This window comes from Colletotrichum abscissum (genome assembly GCF_030869225.1).
Source record: "Colletotrichum abscissum strain IMI 504890 chromosome Unknown Scaffold_4.1, whole genome shotgun sequence".
NCBI classification, from domain to species: Eukaryota; Fungi; Ascomycota; class Sordariomycetes; order Glomerellales; family Glomerellaceae; genus Colletotrichum; species Colletotrichum abscissum.
Genome location: NW_026850320.1, coordinates 895,098 through 920,211, shown reverse-complemented (window position 1 = coordinate 920,211; position 25,114 = coordinate 895,098). Strand labels below are relative to the sequence as shown.

Sequence of the window (25,114 nt, the reverse complement as noted above, 5' to 3'; positions counted from 1 at the left end):
ATGTCTCTGTTCTTTCCCAAGACTGGTTCTGGTCATTATAGAACTACCATGACTTTAGCCCTACTTGAATGATACACAACTTCAACAAGAGCGTAACTTGATGTCAGGAGGGTCTATTTGGATCCAAGCTGGAATAACAACGGAAGAAAAGGCCCACCGGCTTACAATGTAGACTGGAAATTAAAATTCAGAAGAGCTCACCTTTTGCGAAGATCTCTGTATTATCCTTTAATATTGTATGCTAGATATCATTAGCTTGGTCTTGGATTAGAACCCTTTAATTGAGCTTTTCCCGGAATGACACCCCTTTAGACCGTCCAACCGCGCCACCAGCAACATCAGTTTTGTGGTCCAACACCCGGGCGGGCAGACGGCCGGTGATACCGTCAAGGTCGGAGCCGCTATACCTTCTCGTCCGCGAAGGCGTGGCTGTCATGCCGCAGATATCCTCAGATCAGCTTAGAGAAGCCAATCATGTTGCCGTCCAATGTATCGGTTAAGAGCCACGAGTACAATAACACAATTTTCGACGTAAATCGACCTTCCTGACTTGCCCATTTTTACCGCGAGTCCTGGCAACCATGATGGAACCGTGGGAGTATAAAGTCAGCAGTCTCCTTCACCCATAGAAATTATAGGCTTTCTCCTTTATATCTCCACGTTCCATCCAAAAGCCAAGGTTTCTCAAGTCACCACCACCTATACAAAGTCACCAAAATGCATCTAACAACACCCTTCACGGCCGTACTCGGCCTCCTCATCGCAGCCGGCGCAGCTTCCCCCATCCAGAAAGACAAAGTCTCTATCCCGGCGGACGTATCCGATGACCAATCTTCGGCGATGACCGTTCCAATCGTAAGTCGAAAACCTGCAGCCTCTTGCCGGTACCGACATAAGTACTTCGACAAGACACGTTTTGCGCATGAACACAGAAGCTAACAAACTCCACCACAGGACGTACGAAAAGCTGCTCTAATTCCATGTTCCCTCCGAGGATCTGTTTAGCTAACAAAAACCACAGGGACAATGCTTCTTCCGCTGCACCCCAGCGCTGATTATCGCTGTCACGTGGAACTCATGCATCAAGGATTGCATGGCGCCGAAATTGTCAAAATACCAAGGCAGAGTCGAAGATCGCGAGTGGCAGTGAACTGATTATGGAAGAATTTTGAGATTTTGTACGGATGGACTGCGGTGTAACGCTAGGCTGGTGAACTATTATCACGACTTACTTACCACTGGATGAACATATCAATTACCTGTAGACGCCAACTTTGTCGAATCAATCTCCCAACACGCCGAGTCTCCGGTTAGAGCGAGACCATCAATGGCATAACAGTTGTAAAGTACATGAAGCTTCACATAGTCAGTAAACAAAGTGAACCATGATGTGTCTCCCCATATCTGTTCCGGGAGAAAGACGTGGTGTCTGTTTAGGAAAGTTTCATTCTCTCCTACCTTTGATTGCCTCGGAGAAGATGGTATGCCAGTGCCCTAGGCAGGCAACATATTTTCCTAAACTAGGCTACAAGGGATTTTGGACATAAATTCACACTTTAGGCACTGTTACGACGCCGTTCCGTTGGCGTTGCAGGTGCAGCCTTGGGCCGATTTGTCCATGTCAGGGGTAATAGTTCACGATTACTAACACGGTCAACTGCTCGATGCCAAGATCTTTGGCAGCACAGTACACCCAGAGGAAAAGAAAGGAATGCTATCTATTCATACTGAGTGAACACAAGGCTGAGAATCTCGCCAAAATTTGTCCTGCTCCCACGTGGTGCTTCCAAGTCGATCTCGGGTTCACCATCTCGCGGTGTGGCTAGACCGTTCTTCTTGGAAGAAACACGAACACATCTCCATCCACTAACACTTGAGTTCGTCGCACATCTTGCAACCTGACGTGAAACATTTAGGAAAGCCATGCCTCTATGGTCAATCAACATGAATTCGCTTACCAAAGTAGATCACAGTCTCGTCCTATACATCTACACCCGCCCTCAGCACTAACTCACCTCATCTCCCAAGGCAACTTTCTCTCTTCACTTTGATCTCCTCGCATACCCGTCCAACTGTCCAACAACATTCACAAGCCTCAGCAATTTCCACGATCCCAAACCAAGTACCCAAGCCGCAGTTCTAATCAAGCACCCCACTGGGCCGGTCGATTATCCCAGTACCCATCAGCATTCGGATACGCCCGCAAACAGGCATAGAAACTAAAATCTGTCGTATCCGCCGGCCCGCCCTGTCTGATATTCGGCGAGAAATGCGCCCCAATCTTCGATCTACACAGGGGACAGCGAAACTCCGCCGCCCACGTCTCCTCCGTCTCGTCACGCCCGTCGCGTGCCCCGCGGAGGTCCCGCAGCGCCAGCCAGCTCTTGAGGCACTTGCGCCCCACGTACTGCGAGCAGCAGGGTAGCATCACGGGCTCGTGATTCGGGTACTCGTCCCACTCGGACATGCAGATATTGCAGTTTGGCGAGCCGTCGGCGACGGCCGCCGCGGGCAGCACGGCGTACATCATCGTCCTGGCGTCCGCCGAACGGTTCCGCGACCTCATGTCCGCGAGCGCAATTGCCGTGTTGCGGTTGATTGTCTCAAAGTGATGGAGGCCCGTGTCAAGCATCATGCCGAGCCTGTCGGTCGGTCGGGTGCTGGACGGAAGGATGGGCCAGTGGTGCTCGACCCAGTAGACGCACTCCTGGATGAGGTCGGCGCCGGGGAGATCGGGGTCAAGGGTCAGGTACGCCGGGTGCGAGGCGTGGTCCTCGTAGTGCGGATTCGGCCACGGGTTGAGCACGGCGAGCAGGGCGCCGCCAATATACATCATGATCTGCTCGTCTAGGCCGGCGTCTAGGGCGAGGAAGTTGTACAGCCAGGCGAGGAAGTGATAGCGCCGCCACACGGCGCGGCTCCAGTCTTCCTTGCCCAGCCAGGGCATCCTGTGGGAGTGCCAGTACGCGCTCGATGGGTGTTTCTGGGACTCGTCCGAGCCCCTCTCTGAGATGGCGTTGCGGGCTCGCTTCGCTCTCTCCAGGAGCTTGTGTAGGCGGCGTTCGTAGGTGTCTCTGCTCAACGCCACGAACGCCATCTGGTGACCGGGAAAGTCGCGCTTATCGTTGTGCAAATTCTCCAGGTTGATCGCTCTCTCGCTCGGCCCGGTGGTAAGTTCCCACACTTCCTCATCCTCATCGAAAGCTTGTCCCCGAATCTCCTCGGCAAAGACCTCGAGAGTTCCAGCTTCATCGGTCCTGTACGCCATATCCTCGAGGATATGAGCTGCTTCGTTTTTCCTCATGGCAAACGCAGGGTTTACGCGCCACACCTCGTCCATGGGCTTGCAGTCGCAGTGGAATACGTTATGCCCAATGTGTGTCCGCAACAGCTTGCACCAGATCTCTGGCCAAGCGGACGAGATTTCCATTTCCCACTCGCGGCTCTCGGCTTCCACGGGGAAAGGTTTCGATAGCATCGTCAAGGACAGTCTGAGTAGCTGGCGGAGGTAATTCTCGCGGTAGATTATGAATTTGTGAGTCGGGATGGCCTCCAAATAGACCCCTGGGCCCGGGAGCCTAATCGTTCTGGGGATTGATTGCATTACTTCGTCGGGGCTGTCATAGTACGCATCGACGTCGCCGGTACAGAAGTAGCATTCTCCGTCCATTATCTGAACCAAGACTCCTCGACAGAGCCCGTTTATGCAATCCGTTGCGTGCAGATGAGCGCATCGGATCAAGTTGTAGACCCAATGGATATGCTTTCTGTGCGGTACTTCTTGAAAATCATGTTGAGTGTTCTCTCTGAAGACATTATCTTCTTCTTTCACCAGATGATGGCCATCGATTCTTCTATCCGGCAAAGGGTGTGTTTGTTTTTCGCCATCATGTAGCGTATATCCAGGTGGTTTCGTGCAATAATACCTGCGCCATAAGATGATACACATATTGGATACGGTGTCTCTTCGATGCTATTCAAACCTGCTCGGAGGCAGGTGACGTTGTTGTCGAATCGATGAATTTTCTATGCGCTTGGGGTTGATAGTGTCTATTTGACCCGTCGCAAAGCTAGCAGGGAAGGTTTCATTTATTGTTGTTCATCCGCTCAACACTCTTCCAATACTCCAACTAAAGTTGGCAACTTAACGAGGGTTGAAAGAAACGCTTCTGCTCGAAGCAGCTGCTCTCGCTGTGCCCCCAGCCGAATGGGACAAGGGCCGCTTGTTGACGACGAAGGCAAACAAAGCCTCGAATGTGTATCAATTGTCAGAGTTCGTCAAAGACCATTTTCCCTTGTTACATGGATTCGCAGGAAAGACGCCACTGGATGAAGCCCTTGCATTTTTCCATTGTACTCCTTGAGCCCATTGTCCTCAATTGCTCCGACAGAGTATTGAAAACCACCCCTCTGGCGACTTCATGTCGTTCGCTCTTTACTTTATTTAGAATTTCAGGAAACGTCTCGAAATCCCGAAATACGACGAAGAGGATCCGGGAGGTCATGGTGTCCAAGTGCTGCGGATTAAGAGGAATGAAGAGCCAGGCCCCGAGTCACCGACCACTGGTGTACAAAGTGAGATGGGCCGTCATAAGTACGCAGGTGCCTTTCGGGTGCGAACTGGAGCACCAGCCGGTCCTCTCTGAGCTGCGCGACGTCCCACCAAATATACTTGGTTTCGTCTCCTAGCTTGAACTCCCACGTGCTGACCCAAGTAATCTCTGCAGAATTTCCAGTGACAAGGTATCGGAAAACCACAGCTGATTCTCGCCATGCACCGTATAGTTCCATTACACGGAGTGCCGGCATCTTCTTCGCGACCCTGCCATCTTGGGAAAGAAGAGTGTTGATGAGCTCGGGCTTCTTGCGGGAGCAAACATCCTGGCATATCATCGTCAGAACACGCAGACGCTGCCATGGCAGAGGCGATATAGGTACGCATACTCTGCTCGTGCAGGCGGCAAAGAAGTATATGGCACCAACGATATTGCAGATGACAAGCTTCTCTAGATCGAGACTGCGAATGAACAGATTTCCGACCAAGCCGAGCCGGACTGATAGGCGCCAATTGTAAAGCATTTGTAGATCGCCGTGCTCGAAGATGTGGATTTTTGATAACAGTGGTTTCTCTCGATATGGCCAGATTGCCAGCATGGTCGTCAATTCTATATTAGAAATTAGAGAATCTTCCATAGAATGCGAAGAGATGGGGTAGAAGACGGGCTAGCTTTCACTACTATATCATTGTCTGAAGAGTTTTGTTCCCGTGTATTAAGATGCCTCCATGGTTGGAAGTGAATTGTGCGCAATCCCGGTAGATGCCCTGACAGAGTTGCTGCAAAGGGGGTTAATCGTATTCTGCGCATGTCTTTACGCAGAACGGTAAAACCAGTGACGCAGTTGACGTAGGGAAGACTGAAATCTCCAAGGCTAATAGGGGCAAACACGTATCGCTGCTGTTGCTGCCAGTAGTCCAAGAGCCCTTCTATTCCGCACGAATTGCCGACATCGTTTGGCGAAGAGGCACTGATCTCCAAGTTGGTACTTGGGTATGTTGGTTCGCTAACTGAATCGACATCCTTCTATGCTTCGAGAATACAGAAAAGGATCAAGATGTTGATGGCGAAGCATCCGCGGTCCGCTGCGACCTCTTCATGAGTCTGACGTCTCGAACGATTCTCGATGCAATGGTCCGGTCAACTCGATTTTGAACCCCATGTGTTTAACGTAGTTTTGTCGCCAGTACTTGTTGTGTAATGTCTTGGCCAGGTTTCCCAGCGACTGATCATCCGAACCGACTTGGAGGACCCGAAAGTTTCTTGGCTCGATGGCGTTTTGCCAGTCCCTACGAATGCCTGCAAACCTTCCAGGGTCGTATTCGAGAATCTTGTCTCTGATCTCCTGGGTTAGGTCGCTCCATTGGGCCTCGCTTTTAATGTATTCATGTCGTTTGGTAGGATACTTTTGATAGGATATTTGGGCGCACTTGTTGTCAGACAGGCACAATGGGAAAAATCGAGTATGTTTGGCTCTAAGTCAAATTTTCTGAGAGGTTACCGCCGAATACTCATGGAATCTGAGGAAGGGCAATACCTCGGCTCAAAAGGGACCAGTGAATAAAGAGGAAAGAGAGAGGAAGAAGCAGAGAGAAAAGGAGAGGAAGGTAAGGTATCCACTTGGAATCTCGACTCCTTCCTCCCGTCCTTCACCTCACCACACCTTCACCTCACCACACCTTCACCTTCACCTTCACCTTCACCTTCACCTTCACCTTCACCTTCACCTTCACCTTCACCTTCACCTTCACCTTCACCTTCACCTTCACCTCACCCGGCCTCTATCTTTTCCTGCCTTTCAATCCCGTTGCTACCTACCTTAGCCAGCTACTGGGTACTCCCCAACACACCGCGGGTCGAATGATTATAAGGGAAAGTGCACTTTCTTATCAACACCTCCTTTGAGGACTGTACCTTGCCCCATTCTGGGGAGGAAATACAGTCCAAGGCTTTCTGTGCTCCCTTGACCTCATCGTACATTTGCTGACTTTGTACCACAGCTCGCATGTCAAGCAGTCGTGCAAAATATCCATCAGTGCCACCAAGAAAGTTAACAATAATCCGCGAGCAGTGTCTGATCGACTGGCCAACCATTGTGAAGATGCGCTGGAGATGGACAGAAGCCGTCAAACGACAGACCTCGACGATGTGGAAAGCTTACCTCAGCTGAGGTACTCAGCACTCGCCTTACATAAGACATCAAACCCACACAATTAAGGGAGCGAGATCTGGATCAGTCTAGGCCTAACGAGGATTGGTGCGATTCGTGAAGGCGACAGAATCCCTGCCCGCAGAGGTCGGAAACTTCTCCTTTCAGTCGGGGCCCTCTTTGCAGATGCACCAGGAGGGCGGGATCCCCTGACGCCTGCGACCCTTTTGCCTTTGCTTTGCTGCTACTTCCCACCCCCGGCCGAAGCAGAGGCCAGAAAAAAAAAAGATACCTTGTCCACGGGAAATTCCACCTCATCCAGAATCTCCCCCAGAGAGACCACATTTCCCATTCGCAATCTTGTGGGAGAAAAAATTCCTCTTCTCTTCTGCAGAGACTCGACAGATTCCTACCGGACGGGATACTGTCAATTCGAGACGACGAGTCAGGAGGATACTAGGGAAGGAAAAAAACGAGGTACGTGGTTGTTGTTGCTTAGCTGGCAGCTCGCTCCATGCCATCAGTTGTTCCCCACGTTGAGACGAAGCTAACAACACCTGGCATCTAGCCACAGCTGCGCTTTCTCGATCCCGATACTCCTTTACCTTTCGGCCATTGCGCGCCGCCTTCCCATTCCATCAGAACTCGACTGGACTCGGCAACGACAAGATGAAGTTCAGCAGCATCCTGTCCGTTGGCCTTTTGGTCGTCTCGCCCCTGGCTGCGGCCTGGAGCAAGGAGGGTACGAGCATCGCCATCCTGTCTTGTCTCCGTTGCGCACCGTTGGCTAACGTGTGATAAACAATAGATCGTGAGATTTTCCGTATCCGCGATGAGATCAAGGCCCACGAGGCCAACCCCGAACAGACCTTTTACGACCTCCTCGGCGTCAAGAACAGCGCTTCCATCGACGAGATCACCAAGGCCTACCGCAAGATCTCCCGCACTCTCCACCCTGATAAAGTTCGCCAGCAGCTCATCGCCGAGCGCACCAAGGCTAAGAAGAAGGAGAAGAAGACCCCCGGCGTCAATGTCTCCAAGGCTCCTACTCAGAAGGAGATCAAGGCCGCTGTCAAGATTGCCTCTGAGCGCCAGGCCCGCCTCGGTCTCGTGCGCAACATCATCAGTGGTCCCGATCGCGACCGCTACGACCATTTCCTGAAGAATGGCTTCCCGGCCTGGAAGGGCACCAATTACTATTACAATCGGTACCGCCCTGGTCTGGGCACTGTGCTTTTCGGTGTCTTCCTTGTGGCTGGAGGTGCCTTCCACTACATCGCTCTGTACATGTCCTGGAAGCGCCAGAAGGACTTTGTCGAGCGCTACATCAAGTTCGCACGCAATGCTGCTTGGGGAGACAACCTGAGTATTCCTGGCATCGACGACACCCCCGCCCCTGCTCCTGCTGCCCCCGCCGCCGACGATGAGGAGGGCCCCCAGCTGCCCAGAAACCGCAAGGAAAGACGTATGCAGGAACAAATGGCTCGCAGAGAGGCCGCCAAGGAGCGCGGAGGCCGATCCCGCAAGCCCGCTCCCGCCGCTCGCAGCACCAGCGGCAGCGGTACCGCCACCCCCCGCGAGACGGTTGCGCAGACCGGTCAGACCGGCCCCACCGGCTCCAAGAAGCGCGTTGTCGCCGAGAATGGCAAGATTCTTGTGGTTGATTCCCTCGGAGACGTCTACCTCGAGGAGCAGGATGAGGATGGCAACACCGAGCAGTACCTCCTTGACGTAAGTGCCCAAAATGCAAGCTAAAGCTTGTCAACCTACCGCGACACGAGGTCTGCGAACGATGCTAACTCAAAGCAGCCCAACGAACTGCCTCAACCCACCATCCGTGACACCGCGCTCGTCCGCCTCCCCATCTGGGCCTACAACCGCACTGTCGGCCGCGCCCTCGGCAAGAACACTACTGAGCTGGAGATCGACACCGAGGACCTGGACTCTGATGACGGCGAGATTCAACACACCCCCAGCTCTGACTCTGCCGCTGATGACTTTGAGCTCTTGGAGAAATCGACCGATTCTTTGGGCAAGGCCAAGGCTTCCGGTGCGCAGACTGGAGGCAAGACCAACAAGCGCAAGAACAAGAAGCGTTGAGGCATTGGTTCAAGATCTGGTTGATGTATAGAGCTTCACGGCGGGCCTCTTCGAACCCTCTGACGGGTTTTGCGACCTTGATTGGTCTTGAGGATCAGACAAGCGACCCAGAGGTGCATGATGCGTCATGAAGCTGCAGCCAGTCTCGTCGTTAACGTAGATTATTCATCAATGCAAATTCTCGTACGAACTGTAAAGTACAATAGGAAGGCCACAATCTGTTGAAGGTGTCAGTGTGCTGCATCGTGTCTAGTGCATTGTGCATTGGGGGATGAGGTTTGTTGAGTATGTGTGTGTGTGTGTACTTCACAACAGGCCGTGACAGATACATCATACGGGCACACTTGTTTCCATTCCATTTCTTCACACCATTGTCCTCGAGCACCGGAGGAAAGGCCCAATGCGGTTAATGTTTCCCGTCAAACATGTTGCGACCCTGCGCAAGTGCGTGAGGCCGTTACCTGCCCCTCTGCACCTCATAACTCTGTTTCGTCCCTTCCTATGGCATCATGGCTGCATGATGATTTGTTGGCACAGAAGATCAAGTGTCGCTCGGTGGTTCGTCCGCTTCACGTAGCGGCGATAGGCTTTTGCAGCACTCGACTTACACCAACACCAACACCAACAACAACCCTCGATGATGTTTCTTTGGCATCCATCACAGCCAGTCAGCCAGTCAGTAAAAAGCACAGCGGAGTCTTGACTCGACCTTGTTCAAGATCCAAAATCATCAGTCCACCTCTCCTATCTTTTGCGTCTATATCCGTACCTCACAACCGAATGTTTCCATCCACCACAACCACCACCATCCAGCCTCTCAACTGTCGGCCTGAAACATAGGAGATCCTATGCCAAAAACAGACCACTTGTGCCTAGCTTATACCCAAAAGAAACTAAACCCGCAAGCCAAGCGCCCACCCCGCTCTTCTATGATCTACGGCGACGACCAGGGCTCGAGCGCGCCGCACAGCAACCACGCAACCCAACGCTCGAGCCGCATGGTCGCCCGTTTCCGAGCCGGTTCCAGCTTCGCAGCCCCATTGACCTGATGATTCCTTGCCCTCACCTCTTCTTACCACGCTTTAGCGTCTGTTCGCCAGAGACGCCATTTGAACCGCTAGATGGAAACCCTATCTCAATCAAGACGCTACTTGCGTTTTTCCTACGCTTCTGACTGGCGAATATGTCGCTGGCTTCAAGTTCGCTTCAAGGCCGTTCCCTGTCGACCTCTTAGATAGAACCCAAGGTTGCCTCCCACCCCTCAGAGGCTCATGGCTAACGGAGCAGTCCAGGAACCTTCGCCAGCTTCGTCCCACCATTGATCTCGTCTCCTCAATTACACATACACACACATGGATCACTCCCCAACACATGAGCCGCGTTCCCAAGATCCTCGAGGGCGTCGGAGATTGTATTCGGACCTCTTTGGACGAGCGTTTAGTGACGATGGTCCCGCCCGCTACCTTCGTCTAGACTCGTGTGTTCAGGTCGCCCGGCTCTCCACACCCGGGACACTAAGCTATTCTTAAGACTGGCTCGTACATCGAGATATGAAGCTACCCCTAAACCTATCTGCCACTTCGGTTTAGACGTTCCTGATATGTATATCGGGTAGCCCCTCCCTTGACCCTGACGGGTCCATCTCTCTTCCCGTCGTCCGCTCTCTATATCGTCTTGCCCGGTCTTGTCCCGTCGACTCGGATCACACTCTGCACTTCCCATTCTACCAAGCTGTAAACCGACGGTCGAATGTCACCCTCGTCATGACGCTCACGTGAAGGAGAAAAGAAAGAATACTGCCTACCAAGGGAATACCCGTGGATGCTTCGATCCCATCATGGAGGATCGCAGCGGGCAAGTGCTGGCCGTGGCGGTCCTCTTCTTCATATTATGTTGGATCGCCGTCGGCCTGCGCATATACTGCCGTGGATGGATTACACGATCGCTCGGCACCGATGACAAGATGATGATCGCCCTCATGGTACTTCCCTACGAGACATCACACAACAAGTAAGAAGTACACACTCGCTGACTCTCTTGGCAGCTCATCTTCACCATCTACCTCATCACTCAGATTCAAGGAGTTCGATATGGAACAGGCCGACATAGAACCGATCTCACCCGGGAACACAATCGGGACGCTCTCATGGTATGCTCTTCTCGGAGGCCCTTGGAGCGCAAATGAGTGCTGCCAGTAGAATCGCGACTAACACCCTCTCTAGTACTGGTACATCTGCGAACTGCTTTACATTATATCAACCTGCCTTCTCAAGATATCTGTCGGCTACTTTCTCATCCGCGTGTCCATCCGCCGAAGCCACATCTGGATCCTTCGCATTCTCATGATCGGCACGGTGCTTTTCGGCTCGACATATTTCTTCATGGTCATGTTCCAATGTCGGCCAATCCAGACATTTTGGGAGGAATCGCCACGCACAGAAGGAAAGTGCTTCAGCAATCGTGTGGTTGTCATCATGACCTTCACGGCCTCGATTATCAACTGCCTTGCCGACTGGGCCTTTGGTATTCTCCCCTTGTTCATCGTCTGGTCGCTTTCCCTCCCCAAGCGCACCCGACTCCTTGCGTTTGGCATTCTCTCATTTGCTGCCATCGGGTCTGCCGCAACCGTGGCAAGATCCGTGTACATACCAACCCTCCTCGACGGCGACGACTTCCTATGGGCGACTACCGATGTAGCTCTGTGGAGCACCGTCGAGCCCGGCATCGGCATCACTGCCGCGTCGCTCGCCACCCTTCGCCCTCTGTGGCAACTCGTATGGTACCGCGCGGGCATGCGGTCTCAGGCGCCTCGCGCAATAGCATGGCGAGAACGGTTCAAGGGGCAGCCGAGTTATGTCCGCAGCGACGGCTCAGACCCTCGTCACCCACGACACCCCGTGCCAGACGACGCACCCCTGGAAGAGATCGAGGCTGATATCCGGGCCGAGTTTGAGGCGGAAGTGCCCCGCATCGCTCGATCCCAAGATGGCTACAGCTCATCGGCACCGACGAGACGGAGCGGCTTGAGTAAGGACTTCAATCTCGCATACGAGAGAGAGAGGCGAGACGAAGATGTGGAGTCCCTGGTGGTCCCCCGCGACGACGGCGATGGTGGGCAATGGCTCTGTCCGTCACCCCGCGAAGTAAGACACTTTTCTCCTGCCACTACCCCTTCATCAAACCAAACCCAGACTAATAATTGCGCAACAGGATGATAATTCGTTTGAGCTCGAAGACGGCCTTCACCTGACACCGAAAGTGAGATCACCCGCGCCGACCGTGAACTGGTGTTCACCACGCATGTCCGCCATATCGATGGGCTTCGGCTCCTTCAACCGAGAGAACCGCGACTCGACCCACTCAGCCCTCACACTCGGCGTCAACAACTACGACGGCGCAAACCCCACGGGCAACCGAGCGAGCAGACTAAGCAGGCTGAGCAGCGTCAGCAACGTTCACGATAACCACAACAACAGCAACCGGGCGAGCAGACTAAGCACCCTCAATAGTCCAGGCCACCACTACCGAGACAGTAGGATGACCGTGGAAACATACACGAACACGACGAACCCGCGCCACAGCAGCAGGTTCGACAACCGCTACAGCCGGACGACGCGAGCCAGCAGCCACTACACGCGCGGCTCGCAGTTCCTAGCGCCGCCCTCGCCTGGCGACTTCCCCATGCCTAGCCCGCCTCCAAGTACATGGCAGGTCAACGTCCCCGGGGGCATGGACTCGGCGCAGTGGCTTTCGTCTAGGATGGCGGAACATCCGGGCCATCCTAGCAAGAAGCGGTAGACCAGACCTACCTGAAGGGGTTACCTGCCTACTTTACCACATTCTCATCACCACTAGACGAAAAAACTTAACATTACCTAATTATCGACGACGACGAACAACTACATATACCCGGCGTACAGGATACCACCACCACCATTGAAATTTCGGAAACAGGGGGAAATGGACGAGAGCATATTGAGTCGTGTAGACGGGGGGGGAACACCAAGCTAGGAGTCTTGTTCATGAGAGGCAAACTACTTCGAGGAAGGAGCAAAAGACGGCAATATGCAAAAGGCCAGATAATAGTACGGCACATGATGTATGATATATAGAACTGACTTACCTGCCAAGGTATCTCAATAATTTGATTTAAATTGCTTCAAAGAATTTGGAATACCTACGTTACCACTATTGTACCTGGGTACTTACACCTAAATAAACGACAGGTTCTCAGCGGGATTCCATAGTGAAATTAAATGCTTGGCCGGGCTGTATGTTGTATGGCGAGAGTTTAGACTCGACGAGCAAGATGATGCGTGATCGAACACGCCAGCTTGAGGCCTTGGCAAGAGACCCAATCATCCGTTCTGCATCTTACCTCAACGTACCTTCTCTGTTGCCTGACTTAATGAACAAGTTCCCTTTCTACACTTCCTCCGACCGTCGCAACCCCATACACATACCGAGAGACCGCGGTGTATCGTCATCGGAATGGAAGCAAACGAGCTCCTTTCACCAAATCACCGTCGTCAGCTCAGCTTGAATTTGAATAGAATGTTTTATTGTTTTGGTAGTCCTGTTCGTTCCTCATGCCTGCCTATTGGTATACGCCCAATTACTTATTCATAACATTCTTGACAAAAAAGAAATCAAAAGACAAAAGAAAACTGGGGAAGAAACACATCTGCCTACGAGAGGCAATCCAATGATTGCCCTCCTGATTATCCGACGTTGTCTTCCCATGCAGTGTAGGTATCAAGGCAAGTGTCTGCTGCTATGCTGAAAAAGTGGTGATGTGCCATGGCTCTCTTTCCTCGCCGCATTACATGTCCATGGCCTCGATGTTACCGCTTCCGTAGTGCTGGAACGCACCATATTGGTTCTCCATCTGCATCTGCATCTGGAGGCTCTGCTCCCGAGCCCAGTCATCGCCGAAGCCCTTGTAGACGGGGTCGGTGGCAGGCTTATAGCCGCTGGTGCCGACTGCAGAGCCGTAGTGGGAATAGTTGCTAGGGGGAGAGGCCTGTGCCAGCTCCTGCTCGCGCTCGTACTCACGACGCATAAGCTCCTCGTAGCCAGACATCATATACGGCTCGACTTGCGAGGTGATGGAGCTTGCCAGCCAGCGGCTGTCATCTGACTGGACTTGGGTACCGTCGAGGCTCATGACGGCGTTCTGCTGCTGCTCCTGTTGCTGCTTGTCTGCTTCCATGCGCTCATATCGGAGTCTCGCCAGCTGCTCCTCTTGCTCAAGTGTTGTGCTTGTCCATGCCAGCGACGGGTTCTCTGTGCTCGAGGTAGGGGGTGCGGCGCGCCAAATCTCAAGAAGTCGCAGCTGGTGGGGTTCTTCGGAACAGCGGAAAAGTTGAATCTGAGAAGCAGAGAGGACTGAAGGGTCGACGCCGTGCTGGCTGAGGACGGCCTCGGGAGTCAACTGCTCGGTCTGGGGAGGCTCGGAGGAGGGGCGCTGAATGGGGGCTTCTTGAGCTTGCTGACGGACAACATGGGCGGAGTGGGTGTAGTGCTGAGTGATGGAGTAGATGATGGGCGCCGGCGTTGGGGCGGGACTGGTGAGGGTGGGTTCCGGGGACTGCTTGACTTCCTCCTCTACCTTGGGCTGAACTTCAGGGTTGAAAGTTAAGTTGCGGGAGAAGAGAGTTGCGAGGTCATCTTGGACCTGCATGGTGGGGGTGAAGGAAACCATCGTGCTGCATAGAATGTTAGTAGTGGTTCACTGTTATCGGTTCATGTTCCGTGTTACTTCCGGCGCCGCCGTGGAGGGGCCATCTCCGAACAAAGCCCGGCGGGGCTCCGGGCGTGGATGATGATGAAGGGCCCGATGGCGATGGGAGTTTGTGAGAGGAGGGGGAAAAACCTACCTTTTTGATTGATGGGAATCTGGTGATTGAAAAGCCCGAAAAGGCCCTTCGTCGTAAAGCTGCTTGCTGTAGAAGTAAATCTTGTCGGGGGTGGGAGCAAAGAAGACAGAAATGTGCTGTCTTCTTGATGCTTAATTTCTTTCTTGGCTTGGTAATCGGTTTCGGGGGTTCGGACAGTGAGTGGTAGCAGAAGAGAAGTGTTTCTTTATATTGGCTACTCTATGTAGGTACTCTCGAGTGTTTCTTCTTCTTCTTGGGATTGTTGTTGAAAGCAGAAATAAGAGCAAAAGAAACTCGAGAAAAGAGGAAAAGCGACAACGAAGAGTCACAGGAAGACAGCGGTCGAGGTGTTTCGTGAATCGGGTTCGGTACGGTGATTCCTTGGGCAGGAAGACAGCAGTAGTGGTGCCGGGGTTGGAGACTGGGTGGATGTGAAGTGGTGCAGCAAGGTCAGCGGATGCAGTGGGAGCGGGTTAGTGGTGGGGTGAGGGTTCTTCGTTGTCGCTGTTGTCGAATCTCGCAGGGGCGACGGCGGCGACACTCGGTTGGGTGTAGCAAATCGATAGTCAATGAAGTTCGTGCCAGGTAATGCGGACAGCCAGTCGTGAAATTATTTTGCAAAGAGGAAAGAGTCGACAAAGTCGAGGGTGAAAAGTGAAGATTGGAATTTTATATAGCAGAAGGAGCCACGGCCGTTTTCTGGGCGGGTAGAGGGAACCTGGAAGGAGGGGGATAGAAGTGGAGGGCGGCAGGCACGACGCACGAGGGGGGAGGGGGAAGCCTGGCAGGGGGAAATTGCCTTAGCTAGGAAGGAGGGGTCAATTTTGGCGGTAGCGGGCAGGTCATGACGCAGCGAGCCCAACGATGCGTTGATGGGAAGGGTAATGTGACCTGACGCTTCAGTCTCTCAGCGCACTTTCTCACTGAAGCCGGGCCCGTCTCTTGTCTCTTTTTTTTCGTCCCATCCCATGGGATCCCGTCTCCGGTGCAGCGTCTGCATCCACACATCACCACTTTCATCACCAACCAACATTCGCACCAACCAACGCTAGCCGACCCGGCCCAAATACTCCCTCGGTCAGGCAGGAATGAATGGCTACCTGAACTATCTGTGCTTCTCAAGAGCATGGTTCGTTTGTGATTCATGTTCAATATTGTGAGAATGGCCGATGATCAGTCAAGTCGTACGTGATTTCCATACCTAGGTACGGGTACACCTCCAGTGACATTTGATCCTTGGTGTAAGGTAATGGCCATGCACACATGCCCTGGCAGAGAGTCCGGCAGCAAGCGTCCAATTTGAAACATATTCTCTCCAAGATCCGCACTCCTCACCCAATGGTTCCGTGACACGATCAGTCCACACAGCTTCTGGAAGACTACGGAGGTATCAAATCAGTCTCCCGTGACACACTCGAGCCCACCTGCCATCATATGCGCACTCTGTAATACCTTTCCCACCACTTGGTATTACTTTCAGTCTTCGGCAGGATGTGGTGACGATGATCCTTCAACTCAGTGCAAATACTCAATGCCCTTGCTATTTTCCCACACTGACTGGCGCGTTTGTTGCATGCCAGAAAGTCCTCAACACTTTCCCGTCTATACTCGAGTTTCTCTAACAAAGTCTCGGGATCCCAGTCCAGTCTTCACCGCTCCTCCCCGAAACCCCGTCCCAACACTCGTTTCGCCGGATCCATCCGGGCCTGGACTCCCCTAAGTCACCGTACTATCGGTCCAAGACAGTATGGGAGTCATGCCAAACGCTTCCACGATTTTCATCGTCTCTGACAGATCCCTCAAGCAAGATGAAGAAGACCCGATACAGATCCTGTACACAGAGAAAACGTGAAAGTCAAGCAGCTCTCCAAAGGCCATTTAATCTCAAGGCACAGATGCCCAGCTGGTGCAACAAGTTGTCGTTCCTCCATGTGATTTTGCAATGTCTCTCTCATCCCGATAACCCCTCTATCCGTACAGCACCTGGCAGCTGCACACCACTGCAGGGTCAAGTGCGGGATGGTGGGGTTATTTTAATTCCCCTGTCAACGTTGGTGTTCACGATGACGGGAAACCGGTCATTCCACCAGCCACATCACGTCGTCTCCAGCCACCTCTTTCAAGTGGCTGGTGCCTTCCTTCCTTCCTTCCTTCCCGGCCTGGATGGATCCACCTTCCCCACAGCTTCCCTTCTCAACCTGAGGCACCCTTGCGTCTAGCCTCGCCCGTCAACCTCGCGCAGCAACACGCAGCTCAGGTTGCCTGAAGCTCTGATCTCAAGGCTCCAGATTCCCCAATTCCAAACCACGTCCCGCCATCGTCATCCACCACCACGAGCTCTCTCTCACGACTAGACAACGTGCCTACGACACCCACTCCATCACGACTCCTTTCGACGCCCAACGAACCCTCAAGTCCCCAATACCACACATCCGTAGCTTTCCCCGAATACCCCAAGCTCTTCTAATTCACAATGGTAAGCTTTCCCTTGCTAGGTTCCCGGGGAATCACCACCTCCAGCGACCGGGGGTTGGCACGAGCTACCAGAACCGACCAACCCAACCTTGGCTCTATATCTGTAGCACACAACTAATATGATGCCTCTCCCGCCTTATTTAGACGTCGATAGGCACAGGTTATGACCTGAGCAACTCCATCTTCTCCCCCGACGGTCGCAACTTCCAAGTCGAGTATGCCGTCAAGGCCGTCGAGAACGGTGGCACATCCATCGGTATCCGATGCAAGGGTGGTGTCGTCCTCGCTGTCGAAAAGATCATTGCCTCCAAATTATGGAAGCCCAATGCCAACAAGCGTATTGCTACCATTGACAGACATCTCGGTGTTGTAAGTCATCCGTTCCCCTCCCGCAATCAATTTACCCCTCCCTCCCCTGCCTCGATATGCATTGTAGCTTCCGAGAGTAGCTTTACCTAACCCTCACGACCTGCCTATCTGCATATCTCTCTGCTCTATTGGCCAGACTGACAAATCAAAAGGTCTACTCAGGCATGATCCCCGATGGCCGCCACTTCGTCGACCGCGCCCGTGAAGAAGCCCGCGGCTGGCGCGACACCTTCAAGACTCCCATCTCCACCGCCGACCTCGCAGCCCGCATGGGCGGCTACCTCCAAGCCTACACCCTCTACTCCTCAGTTCGTCCATTCGGCATTACCGCCATTGTCGGTGGTTTCGACCCCTCTACCGAGACCCCCGTTGACGGCGAAGTTGGTTCTGGCCCCAAGGTCGGTGCTGGCGGCAAGGACACCACCAAGAAGCACGGTGGTCCCTTCCTCTACATGATCGAGCCTTCCGGTCTCTACTGGGGCTACTACGGTGCTGCTACTGGCAAGGGCCGTCAAGCCGCCAAGGCAGAGCTCGAGAAGCTCGACCTCGCTGATGGCGGACTGACGTTGGAGGACGCCGTTAAGGAGGCTGCCCGCATCATCTACGTCGCCCACGACGACAACAAGGACAAGGAGTTTGAGCTCGAGATGAGCTGGATCAGTGATATTGACGGCCCCACCAAGGGCCGCCACGAAGAGGTGCCCAAGGAGCTGCGCGAGGAGGCGGAGCGGTTTGCCAAGAAGTCACTCGAGGGCGATGACGACGATGACGAGGACAAGAAGGAGGACGACAAGATGGAGGAGTAGGATACCGACAGCGAGGCGTGATTGGGTCCTGGCGATGAGTAGAGCGGTGGCCTTACGACAGAATGAGACGAAATCAAAAAAAAGAAATCTGTCAAACACAACACAGGGGAAGCTGCCGCCGTTGGGGGAATGGCGTTCCAGATGACCTTTGTGTACTTGTAAAAACACCATGATGAGGGCTATGGCGGCTGGATCATAGACTAATGAGACCTGGTTTGGGCAAGACTTAGGATTGCAAGGACTTGTGTGAAGCGTGATTGTTGCTGGTGAGGTCCAAGACGAGGTGCTGGGTCAAGCGATGGCCGTTTCTTTCAACTACCTGCACCAGCAATTTCCAGTACCTCTGTCCCACGTCATAGGTTTCTGGTGCTTCACGACCAAAGAGGTGAGCAATTCCGGACACGGCCATCTCACCCATATCGAGCCACAGGCAGAGGCACAGAAACGTGCTTTATCTCTATACTGGCTGCAAGAGGAGTATAGGCGATCTGGGCGTCTTTTTCCTTTTCTCTTCAGTTCGAGGCGTCTAAAGTCTACAGGAGAAGAGGAGGAAGTCGCTCTGCGGAGAGGGTGGGGGGGGGGGGGGGGGGCGGGAAGTGAGAGGATCTGGGACAAGCGGGAGGCGGGTGTGTGGGGGGGGTGGGCAGCGGGTCGGGGGGGGGGGGGGGGGGGGGGTGGGGGCGGGGGGGGGGGGGGGGGGGGGGGGGGGGGGGGGGGGGGGGGGGGGGGGGGGGGGGGGGGCATGCAATGTAGAGATCTCGGATCAACGCGAAGCAGCTGAGAGAGATTTTCCCATCCCGGGCAATTTTCGCTTGCCTTTCCTTTGCTCTTGGAAGCGTGGCTTGCACTTCTGTTGCGGGTGCCGTCTCTGGCGGAGGACTTGGCGGAGGAGAGTGACTGCCCTCACGGCGAGAATGTGGCGTCGGTTGATATGGATCGGTGAATGTTGTGAGTGGTTCATGTGTCTAGCCAGCTTGAGATAAGTTATTCACCCTTGCTCCCAGTCTTAGATCCTTATTATTGTCTGCGTTGTATTCTGGTGGGCACACGCAGACGCGGTGGGCTGGGATGGGAGAACCCTTAACGCCTGATCTTGGGGTGATGGGATTCGCTGCCCTGATTATAAGATAGAGACGACGCTTTGTGTTTATCCCTGATGCTAGAAAAAGGTCGACGAGAAATGACATAAAGTTGCCTGACTCGAAAAATGGTCTCAAGCCGGCTTCATTCCGCCCCTATCATGACGATCTTAGGAATTGACTAGGATGAAGGAGGTAGGGAGGAAGGCATATTATACCTTTTTATCTGCTTGAGTTGATTTCGAGAGATAACCCAGGTGCCCCCCTCCTGTAAAGAAACAAGAAGATACGTTGGTAAGATGGCTCACCAAGGACTTCCATCGTCGACGAGAGAGGTGGCCAATATCCGGCTCACTCATAGACGATAACAGTGACAGAAACGAGACAAGGACTTGAAACATTATGAGAAGACCGTCTATCCGATCGACCTTGTTTCCACTACTAAAATTGCACTCATCATCAACACTAGACGACACTCTCGGTCTACTCCTCGTATAGATCTCAATGGTCTGGCTCTTGCCGACTCGGAGAACATTTTGTACGACGAGCAATGCGAGGAAACCGAGGAACAGAAGGAACTACGTCGAGCAAACGTTCATAACTACTAGAATAACTTACGACGCGGCTCCCGCTTGCTTTAGACAACCTTGCTAAGTATGAAGAATTGACGAATGGATGGTAATTGAGATTGTTGGCTTACTCTCGTCGAACTCTCAAAGTCACCGGACTTTGCTATTTGTATCTATGCTATAGAGAAAGGGGGCCGTGTCTTTCGTTCGGTCGTCCTTATAACTAATATCCCCCAAGATAGGAGACTTCAGGCAATGGCTTCCACCATGAGCTGGATGCTAAATAATCTATTGAAGAGTCTTTGATAGTACGGTGCTAGCTAGGACGCTCATCAACAAGAAGAAGGGTACGCATCCATGTAGTATTCCGTTTGGGATAGTGTCAGGGAGACGAGGGGCCGCGATGTTGCCACATACGACGAAAGCACCAGGCACAGAGATGACACTGAGCACAGAGACAATACTGGTTCTAAAATGTACTTCAATTCAAACTACCAATATAACCGTTCATCACGCCCCAGAGATTTTTCTCATGTCGAATTCCATGCCTCTTTGGTTTTCTCGCTAAATATTTGGGATCATAAATAAAGAATTCAAAGGAAAGTTGCCGCTCTGCCGTAACCCAGCCAGGGTCCCCTTATCCCGTTTAAGCCTTGACAATTCTGCACACCAAGTCGGAGCCGTCGACTGAGTCGCCCTCCTTGACCTGGAGGGTCGACACCTTGCCGTTGTGCGGGGCGGAGATAACCATTTCCTAGGATTGAATGTTAGTAAACAAATTAAGATGGTAGCTGAATACGAAGCAAAACTTACCATCTTCATGGCGCTGAGAACAGCAATGGGGTCGCCCTTCTTGACATCAGAGCCCTCCTTGACACGGAGCTCAACGAGCACACCGGCCATGGGGGCGCCGACTTGGCTAGAGTCGGAGGCATCGGCCTTGGGACGGCTGACATTCTCGACGGAAGCCTTGTTGTCGTCGACAGTAACCTGTCTGACCTCACCGTTCATCTCGTAGAACACCTCGCGCTGGCCAGTGTTCTCGCTGAGAGGACCAATGGCCAAGAGCTTGAGGATAAGGACCTTGCCCTTCTCGAGCTCGACGTGGAACTCCTCGCCAATCTCGGGACGAGACAGGAAGTACTTTGTCGGCAGGACGGAGAGATCGCCGTACTTCTGGATGAACTTCTTGTAGTCCTCAAAGACCTTGGGGTACATGACGTACGCGGCGATGTCGCACTCCGTGACGGGACCGCCGAACTTCTTGTGCAGATCGCGCTTGATCTTAGCGAAGTCGACAGGCTCGAGGAACAGACCGGGGCGCTTGTCCAGCTTTCTGCGGCCGCGGAGGGCGTCGGAACGCAGAGGCTCGGGGAATCCGCCGTACGGCTGACCCATGAGACCCTCGAGGAATTCGAGGACAGAGCCGGGGAAGTCGAGCTCACTGGCGCGAGCCTTGACGTCCTCAGCGGACAGCTTGTTGGAGACCATGAATTGGGCAAGGTCACCGACAACCTTGGAGGTAGGAGTGACCTTGACGATGTCGCCAAGAAGGTCGTTGGCATGCTCGTAGGCCTTCTTGGTCTCGGCCCACTGGGTACCAAGACCAAGCTGGGAAGCCTGGAACATCATGTTGGTGAGCTGGCCACCGGGAATCTCGTGCTCGTACACCTCGGGATCGGGACCACTGAGGTGGGCCTCGAAAGGAGAGTAGAGGAGACGCAGCTGGGACCAGTAGAAGTCCAAAGCACGAACGTGGGCAGGGTTCAAGCCGGTGTCGTGCTCACTGCCCTCGAGAGAGGCAATGATGGCGTTGATACTCGGCTGAGAGGTCATGCCGGACAAGCTGTCAGTGGCAGCGTCGACAGCGTCAGCACCAGCCTTGGCGCAGGCAACCATGGACGCAACACCAGTACCGGCGGAGTCGTGGGTGTGGACGTGGATGGGGAGATCGGGGTACTTGGCACGGATGGCACCGACCAGCTTGGTGGCAGCGTACGGCTTCAAGACACCAGCCATATCCTTGAGACCAAGAACGTGGATGTCGAGAGCGACGAGCTTGTCGACGAGATCGAGGTAGTACTCCAGGTTGTACTTCTTCTTGGGGTTCAACACTGTAACGTTTATTAGCAAAAGAAACATAACTCATAATGACAGTTAAAGAAAGGGAACACTTGCAGTCGCCGGAAATGCAAACTGTTCCTTCAACGACACCACCGGCCTTGTGGACGGCCTTGATACCGACCTCGAGCTGGTCGATGTCGTTCAAAGCATCAAAGACACGGAAGATATCGACACCGTTCTTCTTAGCATGCTCGACAAAGTGGTCGATGGCGTTATCAGGGAGCGATGAGTACGCAACACCGTTGGCTCCACGGAGAAGCATCTGGAAGGGAATGTTGGGAACTGCCTTTCGCATGCGGCGAAGACGGTCCCAGGGGTCTTCGTAGAGGAAGCGGTAGGCAACGTCGAAGGTGGCACCTCCCCAGCACTCCAGAGAGTACAGGTTGCTCAGGCCGTGGCTAGTCTCCTTAGCAATGTTGAGCAAATCAACGGTACGGACACGGGTGGCCAGCAGAGACTGATGGGCATCACGCCATGTGGTGTCCATGAGCAGCGTTCCCTTGTACTCGCGGACAGCCTTGGCGAAGGCCTTGGGACCCTGCTCAGTGATGATCTGTCTCCAGCCCTTCGTGCAGGTCGTGGAGACGTCAACCTTGGAGCCATCCTCATTGAGGAGCTCGGGAAGGATGATGTCGCCCTTGAACTTGGGCTCGCCAATCTGGCCCTTGATGCTGCTACCGTTGACGGCGACGTCACCGAGGTAGGCGAGAAGCTTCTGAGCACGGTTCTGGCTGCCAATGAGGTCGAACAGCTGAGGAGTGTCGTCGATGAAGGTGGTCCAGCAGTTGCCATCAATGAAGGTGGGGTGAGTAAGGAGGGAAGCGAGGAAAGGAATGTTGGTCTTGACGCCGCGAATACGGAATTCGACAAGGGCACGGAGGACCTTTCTCCTAGCAATCTCGTAGGTGGAACCGTGGCAGGTGCACTTGACCAACATGGAATCGTAGTAAGGGGTAATGACAGCACCGGCGAAACCGTTACCACCGTCGAGACGGACACCGTTGCCACCAGCGGAGCGGTAGACCTCAATCTTTCCGGTGTCAGGCTGGAAGCCCTTGGCGGGGTCTTCAGTAGTGATTCTGCACTGAATGGCGAAACCTCTGGTGGAGATGCGGTCCTGGGTCAGACCAAGCTGCTGCAGGGTGGCACCGGCAGCGATCTGGATCTGAGCGGCCACGATATCGATACCCGTGATCTCTTCCGTGATGGTGTGCTCGACCTGGATACGGGGGTTGATCTCGATAAAGTAGTATCTGTTCTGCTGGTCGACCAAGAACTCGGCGGTACCGGCGTTGCGGTAGTTGACCGACTTGGCCAGCTTGACGGCGTCGTTGAGAATGGCATCGCGGACGTCAGAGGGAAGGTCCTTGGCGGGGGCGATCTCGACGACCTTCTGGTGACGACGCTGGACGGAGCAGTCACGCTCGTACAGGTGGACAATGTTGCCGTGGTTGTCACCGAGAAGCTGAACCTCAATGTGCTTGGGCTTGTCCAAGAATCGCTCGACGAAGACTGTGCCGTTGCCGAAGGCGGACTTGGCCTCGGAGGTGGCTCTCTCAAAGTTCTCCTTCAGGGTCTCCTGGTCGCGGACGACACGCATACCACGGCCACCACCGCCGTAGGCAGCCTTGATGATGATGGGGAAACCATATTGATCGGTGAAGCTCTTGACCTCCTCAAAGGTGGCGACGGCGCCTTCGGTACCGGGAACGACGGGGACACCGGCAGCGATAGCGAGGGTTCGGGCAGAGACCTTGTCACCGAGCGAGTCAATGACATCGGCGGAGGGACCAACGAACTAAGAAGGCACATCGAGTCAGTAGTGTTATCAGATTTTAGGGGGAGTTTTTAGCGGGATGTCTCACGATCAGACCGGCCTTCTCGACGTTGCGAGCGAACTCGGCGTTTTCTGAGAGGAAACCATAACCTTTTGGCGGTGTGTTAGTGTCTTGACCACAGCATCTAGACAAGATGCGTTTTCTTACCAGGATGGATCATTTGCGCGCCGTGCTCGACGGCAATCTTGATAATCTCGTCTCCAGCGAGATAAGCACCGACCGGGGTGTACTGGCCGCGCTTGCCAATGACGTATGCCTCATCGGCCTCTGTGGAACGCGGGTTAGAAGGGTGCTTTGGGGAATGTTCAAAGGCTAGATGGGGGCCTACTCTGTCTGTGCATGGAGAGACGGTCCTCATAACTGTCAGGGAGTTAGTATGTAGACCTTGGGGGTTGCCCAGGTGGTGTGCTGTACCTGAAGACTGCGATGGTGTGCAGCGAAAGCTCGTGGGCCTGTAGAGAGTCAGCGCTGGGTCTTCTAGCGCCAGGACGGCCGTGTTAGTTGGAAGAAGTTGGGTAACATACTGTTCTGAAGATCTAGACACATTCCAACGTAAGCATCACTGTTTCTGAAGCATTACCTGAGCTGGAACAAGAATCAACATACACGAATGGCTAGAAGGTGGTGGTGGTTAGCTTGCGTGAGTCAGGAACTCGGCTGGATGGAAGCACTTACGAATTTCACCACGGTTGGCCACTGTAGAGGGGTAAAAGACAAAGGGTCAGCATAGTTCTTGGATCCAGATCCAATAGCGCGAGAAGCCAGGGGGAGAGAATCCAATGGCCTCTCGAGAAAGCTGCGACTCACCCAAGATCTTCTTCAGGTGCATGATGCTCGAGTTGGCGCGGATGTGGTGGATGGTCTGGGGGTCCTTCTGGACCTCCTCAACGTCGCCGTCCTCGAAGACATCGTTGAAGGTGACCTGTGTTTGAGCCATATTGGGCGGTTGTGTGTGTGTGTGAAGGGAGGACAGGAAGGAAGAAGAGGAAGACCGAACGGATTCAGAAGCTACGACGGCCCGTATTTGAATGGACCAAGGAGCAGGGGAAGCTGTTGAGGTCTCAGTTGCGAGACAATTGCGTCGGGGTGTCGGTTGGCGGGGTGGTTTGGTCTGGGTAACTTTGGTTTGGGTTGGTGGGGTTATCTCCCAGGTCTCCCAAGCTTTAAGCC

At 53.6% G+C, this 25,114-nt stretch overlaps 9 protein-coding genes across 9 annotated transcripts; 4 read left to right on the top strand and 5 right to left on the bottom strand.

Annotated features, from left to right (window-relative positions):
* Positions 1-717: 717 nt before the first annotated feature.
* Positions 718-1,150, top strand: CABS01_02250 (uncharacterized protein; the record flags this gene model as incomplete). Its single annotated transcript, XM_060535628.1, has 2 exons — positions 718-855; positions 1,022-1,150. The coding sequence occupies 2 exons, from the start codon at positions 718-720 to the stop codon at positions 1,148-1,150; spliced, it is 267 nt and encodes an 88-aa protein (XP_060395933.1).
* Positions 1,151-2,143: 993 nt separating this feature from the next.
* Positions 2,144-3,670, bottom strand: CABS01_02249 (uncharacterized protein; the record flags this gene model as incomplete). The annotated part of the gene is made up of 1 exon (XM_060535627.1): positions 2,144-3,670. One exon carries the CDS (start codon positions 3,668-3,670, stop codon positions 2,144-2,146), a length of 1,527 nt encoding a protein of 508 aa, XP_060395932.1.
* Positions 3,671-4,524: 854 nt separating this feature from the next.
* CABS01_02248 (uncharacterized protein) lies at positions 4,525-5,154 on the bottom strand (the record flags this gene model as incomplete). The annotated part of the gene is made up of 2 exons (XM_060535626.1): positions 4,525-4,881; positions 4,945-5,154. 2 exons carry the CDS (start codon positions 5,152-5,154, stop codon positions 4,525-4,527), a joined length of 567 nt encoding a protein of 188 aa, XP_060395931.1.
* A 498-nt stretch (positions 5,155-5,652) lies between these two features.
* On the bottom strand, positions 5,653-5,937 carry CABS01_02247 (uncharacterized protein; the record flags this gene model as incomplete). The annotated part of the gene is made up of 1 exon (XM_060535625.1): positions 5,653-5,937. A coding segment is annotated over one exon (285 nt), but the record flags the coding sequence as incomplete, so codon positions are not given.
* Positions 5,938-7,374: 1,437 nt separating this feature from the next.
* On the top strand, positions 7,375-8,805 carry CABS01_02246 (DnaJ domain-containing protein; the record flags this gene model as incomplete). Its single annotated transcript, XM_060535624.1, has 3 exons — positions 7,375-7,447; positions 7,514-8,436; positions 8,515-8,805. The coding sequence occupies 3 exons, from the start codon at positions 7,375-7,377 to the stop codon at positions 8,803-8,805; spliced, it is 1,287 nt and encodes a 428-aa protein (XP_060395929.1).
* A 1,837-nt stretch (positions 8,806-10,642) lies between these two features.
* CABS01_02245 (uncharacterized protein) lies at positions 10,643-12,603 on the top strand (the record flags this gene model as incomplete). Its single annotated transcript, XM_060535623.1, has 4 exons — positions 10,643-10,786; positions 10,850-10,954; positions 11,028-11,948; positions 12,016-12,603. 4 exons carry the CDS (start codon positions 10,643-10,645, stop codon positions 12,601-12,603), a joined length of 1,758 nt encoding a protein of 585 aa, XP_060395928.1.
* A 1,024-nt stretch (positions 12,604-13,627) lies between these two features.
* CABS01_02244 (uncharacterized protein) lies at positions 13,628-14,509 on the bottom strand (the record flags this gene model as incomplete). The annotated part of the gene is made up of 1 exon (XM_060535622.1): positions 13,628-14,509. The coding sequence occupies one exon, from the start codon at positions 14,507-14,509 to the stop codon at positions 13,628-13,630; it is 882 nt and encodes a 293-aa protein (XP_060395927.1).
* Positions 14,510-17,157: 2,648 nt separating this feature from the next.
* Positions 17,158-18,334, top strand: CABS01_02243 (proteasome A-type and B-type; the record flags this gene model as incomplete). Its single annotated transcript, XM_060535621.1, has 3 exons — positions 17,158-17,160; positions 17,304-17,528; positions 17,681-18,334. 3 exons carry the CDS (start codon positions 17,158-17,160, stop codon positions 18,332-18,334), a joined length of 882 nt encoding a protein of 293 aa, XP_060395926.1.
* Positions 18,335-20,628: 2,294 nt separating this feature from the next.
* CABS01_02242 (pyruvate carboxylase) lies at positions 20,629-24,881 on the bottom strand (the record flags this gene model as incomplete). Its single annotated transcript, XM_060535620.1, has 10 exons — positions 20,629-20,736; positions 20,796-22,096; positions 22,155-23,904; positions 23,972-24,033; positions 24,092-24,211; positions 24,273-24,304; positions 24,359-24,396; positions 24,551-24,558; positions 24,620-24,640; positions 24,752-24,881. The coding sequence occupies 10 exons, from the start codon at positions 24,879-24,881 to the stop codon at positions 20,629-20,631; spliced, it is 3,570 nt and encodes a 1,189-aa protein (XP_060395925.1).
* Positions 24,882-25,114: the final 233 nt, after the last annotated feature.